The 5,833-nt window shown below is 43.4% G+C and overlaps 1 protein-coding gene across 1 annotated transcript; it reads left to right on the top strand.

Moving 5' to 3' along the window:
- Positions 1-867: 867 nt before the first annotated feature.
- Positions 868-4,665, top strand: tnfb (tumor necrosis factor b (TNF superfamily, member 2)). The gene is made up of 4 exons (XM_062064155.1): positions 868-1,148; positions 1,238-1,279; positions 1,365-1,424; positions 3,367-4,665. Exons 1-4 carry the CDS (start codon positions 959-961, stop codon positions 3,834-3,836), a joined length of 762 nt encoding a protein of 253 aa, XP_061920139.1. The 5' UTR covers positions 868-958; the 3' UTR covers positions 3,837-4,665.
- The last annotated feature ends 1,168 nt before the right edge of the window (positions 4,666-5,833 follow it).

The raw sequence follows: 5,833 nt of genomic DNA, 5'->3' as shown, positions 1-5,833 counted from the left end.
ACCAGCACCCTGACACATGCACACCTGTTTTGTGGCAATTGCTCAAGCCTTGATTGCGCAATCCGGCTCACTAATGAACAGATTTACCGGCAATGACAAAACATCCCTTTTCTCCACCATGGGCCCCCTGCTGGCCAGAGGAAAGAATACAAGCTGGAGCCACTTGTGCTTGTATTCAACAGGCATTTATTTAAAAACAAACAACAATGTTTACAAGAGCAGACTAGTGGTATTTGGACAAATATTTGCAGTTTGGACCACTGTCATGCACAAAGTCATGTGACACCTCAGTTCAACAGGCTTCAAATATAGCAAAACAGGAAGTGATGTGAAATAGGCCGACTCGTGTCTCCACTTGGTAGCCAAGTTCACAATCGCATGACAGTGAAGTAGGCTGAAAGATCAAATAGGGTCTGTGATGTCTGTATGTTGTTATGTATCTATTTATATTATTTTCAATGGGACAAATTGCACACATGGGAGACTGAGTGTGTCGACCATGTTGGAGGTTCCCTGGTAATAGTCCTCGGCTTCCCAGTGCCAATGATAACTTTTCAGCGCATTCTTTGCGGCATCAGGTGGAGTTTTTGGACACGTCACACTCAAAAATGTCTACAAATGACCTCAAACTGGATGACTTGTTGGTTTGAGGTTTGGAGTTAAGTGTGACGTCTGCAATATTTGTGACCAATCTGACCACAGCTGCCATCAGCTTCCATGTTTTGGAAGAAGTCCACCAAAGAAAGACAACAAAGAATCAGTGCTCCGTGGTCCAGGTTTGCCTCCAGTCTCCTCTTTCACAGTGACATCACCGGAGTTTCCCTTCTGCACAGGCATAAATAGGCGGGCCCTCTGGCAGCTACTTCACTCTGCCAACAGCGACTTGAAGACAAGCTGCACTTCTAGCTCAGCAAAAATAAAAGCTTCCCGCCGTGTGCAAGCATTGCACCACAACAACATGGTGATGTACACGTCGGCACCGGCAGACCCGGAGGCGGGATTCGAAGAGAAGACGGTGGTGGTGGTGGAGAAGAGGTCGTTTGCAGGATGGATCTGGAAACTCTCCGCGGGCCTCCTGGTGGCCACACTCTGCTTAGGCCTGGTCCTGTTGTTCGCCTGGTACTGGCACGGAAGACCCCGACACCACGGTACTGATAAAGACTCTTCTTCAACAAAATCACACAAGTGTTTCCGCTCTCTAATCATCTGCTTCTTCCCACCATCCAGGTGTCTCCAGGTCCGACTCAGGCACTCGTGGCGGAACCAGGGAATGACGCAGGTAATTTTCGTTGACCATGTGCTGATCTGCTGGGGGAGTCTGGACCCATTTGTGACGAAGCTCACCTCTCTGTTCCTCTCCTTAGATCATTCCGACACACTGCTAAGAATCAGCAGCAAAGCTAAGGCGGCCATTCATTTAGAAGGTAAGACATGTCTTTAGCCATTCATCCCCACAAAGATCATTCAGAACAGGTTTAATCCGGCCCGCAGGATGAGTTGGCTAAGTATAAAAATGAGATGCAATTTTTTAATGAAAGAAACTGCTGTGCTAAATGTACCCACCGGGTGTTTGCAATAGCAATTCAAGTGTAACCCACGTCACACATGACAGTGTTTAATGACGACGTGTCAGCTGACTTTAAGCGCTTCCTGGATTGGCTGCAAATGCAAGCAATCAGCTGCTCCTGTTGTGGCTGGCAGCAGACTAATGCGGTACCGACGCACAATACTTTTTTTAAATTGTAAATTATCCACTCAACGGATAAAATAACAAAACGGTAATATGCAAAGACTTAAATCAACATGAGCATCAACTTTGCAGTTAGAGCTCCGTGCAGCGCTTGCAATTTGTTGACGGCGCGATGTGCACACTGGACGCCTTTGTAAAAATGTGTGCTTCTACATTTGTTGTTTGTTCTATTTTATTTCATGCTTAAATCTAGCATGTTCACATTGGTTACGTTTGTAGTTATGTTTCCTTTAATTCGGCTATTATGGTGTCATTTTGATAATTGTTTTGATTATATTATAATTGTAATATTTGAATGATGATAATTGAATGTGTTGTGGCAGTTGCGGATGTCACCAATACAGCGGTTTGAGGAAACACTTGGTTGCTTTTCCAAAGGTCTTTAATGGTGAATTGCCAACATGGGAATGCTAAACAGGAAGTACTTAAAGATGAATGGCTTTGTAAAAACAGTGACACAAAGTTAATTGTGTTCTTCATGGAGTTTTTGAAACTGCACCATTTTTTTCCCTTGACTTCTTTGACTTGAAGTCTTTTGCCAAGAGGATTATTTGTAGTATGTACATTTTCGGAATGTGCTTGTTCTATTTTTGGCCACGGTAAAACAAAGAAAACAATCTGAAGTTGTCTTTATTTTTAAGTTATTATGCCACGGCCCAGGTGGGAAAATGTTCTCCTTCATGCGGCCCCAGAGCTAAAATTAGTTTGACACCCCTGATTTAGTAGGTACAACTGAAAAGGATGTGTTCACTCTAAACTCAGTCGATCAGATTTCATCTTGTGAAAATGGAATGTTTACGTGAATGATGCGAACATTTCCGTAAATGTTCGCATCATCATTCTACTGAGATTTGTTGTTAAAGTACTGGGTACTTTATACATCACACTAGTGTGCCAGTCCATAGCGTAATATGTGTCACTACAAACTAGTCCAGTAACAAACATACTGTATGAAGTGCTTGCAACCAATGAATAGTTGACTAATCGGATTATGAAATGCACTGAAGACATAATCAATGACTCTAACTTAGTCATCGGCTTCAAAATTCAGTTGAGATATTTTTAGGCATGTGTTAACTAAAAATTAAAATGACTCCTGTACTTCATTCAGAAATAGTTATTTATAGTGCAACTGTGCTGCTCATTAAGCTATTATTAAAACAATAACTTTTAAACTTTTGTCCATTTAAAAGCAGGGACAGGCAAGGTGCCAATAAAAAATATCAGTTTGTATTCAAACCAAGAACCGTCAAATAGCAGCAGTGAAAATAAACAAAACACCAAATGTTTCTTGCTTCCTCAAAAAGAAAAGTTTTTTTTGTGATGATGTGTTTCAAAAGGTATATAGACAGCGTTTAGCTGAGAGACTTTAACTAAAATGATAATTAAATCTATTTTTGGTGACGGTCGGAGTGCGGCGTGACCCCAAAATGCAGAGAACAGCAGGGGGAATGCAGGTAAAAAGTATGTTTAACAAAAAAAAGCCAGTGGAGCGTTTTCTGAGGTGGTACTTGGTGAAGAAAAACGTTTGAGGACTACTGCTCTATGCAAATGTCAGGGTTCGATACCTATTCACATATGCTCCTTTTAACAAGCTCTAATGTTGTGTTTTCCAGGGGTGCACACTGAAACTCCGAGTTTGACAGAGCAGCTGGAGTGGAGGAACGGTCAGGGTCAGGCCTTCGCTCAGGGCGGCCTGTGCCTGCTCAACAACCAGATCGTCATCCCGCACACGGGCCTCTACTTTGTCTACAGCCAGGCGTCCTTCCGCGTGTCCTGCGGCGCCGAGGAGGCAGGGGAGGAGCAAAAAGGGAGGAAGCGCCTCACGCCCCTCAGCCACAGGATCTGGCGCTACTCCGACTCGGTGGGGCGCAAGGCGTCTCTGATGAGCGCGGTGAGGTCGGCGTGCCAGCAAGGGGAGTCGGCGGAGGACGATGCCCGCGCCGCGCAGGGCTGGTACAACGCCTTGTACCTGGGCGCCGTCTTCCAGCTCAACAAGGGCGACCGGCTGTGGACGGAAACCAATCAGCTGTCGGAGCTGGAGACGGACGGAGGCAAGACCTTCTTTGGCGTGTTTGCACTTTGACCCACTTGTGTGTGGTCCTCCCTCAGAGAACTACTCCCCTAACAAGACTCTCAATTAAGGAACTAAATACCAGTTACTTTTGCTTTAAAAAATCATTTATCGCTGCTTATCCTATTAATGGTCACAGGTGAGCTGGAGTCTATTTCAGCTGACTTGACGAGAGGCGTGGCCTAGCCTGGACTGGTCGCCAGTATACACATGTCACACGGATCAGTAAGTGTGGCTGTGCGATAGTATGTTGTGTAAACCTCATTTTTCGATACCTTAAGAGCTGCTGAGTTGACAGCTTGCACTGGCTGACCCACCTCGCCGTAAATGGGAATTTGTGGTCGCTGGTTCGAGCCTGCATTAACATTGTTACATACACTACCGTTCAAAAGTTTGGGGTCACATTGAAATGTCCTTATTTTTGAAGGAAAAGCACTGTACTTTTCAATGAAGATAACTTTAAACTAGTCTTAACTTTAAAGAAATACACTCTATACATTGCTAATGTGGTAAATGACTATTCTAGCTTCAAATGTCTGGTTTTTGGTGCAATATCTACATAGGTGTATAGAGGCCCATTTCCAGCAACTATCACTCCAGTGTTCTAATGGTACAATGTGTTTGCTCATTGGCTCAGAAGGCTAATTGATGATTAGAAAACCCCTGTGCAATCATGTTCACACATCTGAAAACAGTTTAGCTCGTTACAGAAGCTACAAAACTGACCTTCCTTTGAGCAGATTGAGTTTCTGGAGCATCACATTTGTGGGGTCAATTAAACGCTCAAAATGGCCAGAAAAAGAGAACTTTCATCTGAAACTCGACAGTCTATTCTTGTTCTTAGAAATTAAGGCTATTCCACAAAATTGTTTGGGTGACCCCAAACTTTTGAACGGTAGTGTATATATATATTTGTGTTTGTATATTTATTTGTTTCTTCATATTCCTAAGCGGTGCACGTTTATTCATCGATGCAATGATGAAGGAATGTTTAAATCTCCATGGAGATGAACTTTAGCATCTTTACAAACTGTAACAGTTTACATCACACTGACTACTGCTGTCTATTTATTTGTATTTATTTGTATTGGAAGTGTCGAGGCATGGTCCTAATAATGGAGAGTAAAGTTTGAATATGACAACTATGACGAATTGCGTGGCGGTGTCATAAATAAACATGCACTCATTCAAGGAAGGGGAAGTTGTCAAACAGCTCCAGCCGGCCATGCAGTCCAAAATCACTGCACAGGCGACAAATATTCCCTTGTGTGAGGTCAACACTGGGAATTTCCTCCATCTTTAAGTGTTGCTGTGTCAGGTCGAGGCCCACAGAAGTCTCAGCCCAAACTGGGTTTTCCCACTGTGACACCACACTATACACCCTGCATACACACACACACACACACACACACACACACACACACACACACACACACACACACACACACACACACACACACACACACACACACACACACACACACCCACACACACAGTGAAACTCTTTTCACACCACATTCCTGCTCTGCAACCACTGAAACACACAATTATCACGTGTCCAACCAACAAAAATATGCCATAGTGTGTGATGTCATTGTGTTGCAGCGCGTTTAAAAGTCAAGTTATTGTTCTTTGTTTTTTAAATGTTTTTATTTCCTCCTGCTGGAAAACTCCAGCAAGGAGGTTGTGATGTCACATGTTGTCGCTCAACTTCCTGCTTGTCTTTGTTTTCAATGATGGCTATTGTTCCAAGGATCATGTTGCCTTGGAAGTTTGGTGACATCATTGCGAGTATTGATGAAAACACAGCAAGTATTGATGACAACAGAGCGAATATTAATGGCAACATAGCGAGTATGGATGGCAACATAGCGAGTATTGATGACAACAAAGCAAGTATGGATGACAACACAGCAAGTATGGATGACAACACAGCAAGTATTGATGACAACACGAGTATTGATGGCAACACAGCGAGTATTGATGACAAAACAACGAGTATTGATGAC

This window comes from Entelurus aequoreus, linkage group LG11, assembly GCF_033978785.1.
Source record: "Entelurus aequoreus isolate RoL-2023_Sb linkage group LG11, RoL_Eaeq_v1.1, whole genome shotgun sequence".
Lineage (NCBI taxonomy): Eukaryota > Metazoa > Chordata > Actinopteri > Syngnathiformes > Syngnathidae > Entelurus > Entelurus aequoreus.
The sequence above is the reverse complement of the archived record's forward strand: the minus strand, read 5'-3'. Positions and strand labels throughout refer to the sequence as shown.

Bases quoted from the DNA above. Each gene is read 5' to 3' on its own strand.
- tnfb (XM_062064155.1), top strand. From the start codon at position 959: ATGGTGATGTACACGTCGGCACCGGCAGACCCGGAGGCGGGATTCGAA. The intron at 1,149-1,237 runs GTACTGATAAAG...AGGTGTCTCCAG, and splicing joins CGGAAGACCCCGACACCACG to GTCCGACTCAGGCACTCGTG. The intron at 1,280-1,364 runs GTAATTTTCGTT...TCCTCTCCTTAG, and splicing joins GGAACCAGGGAATGACGCAG to ATCATTCCGACACACTGCTA.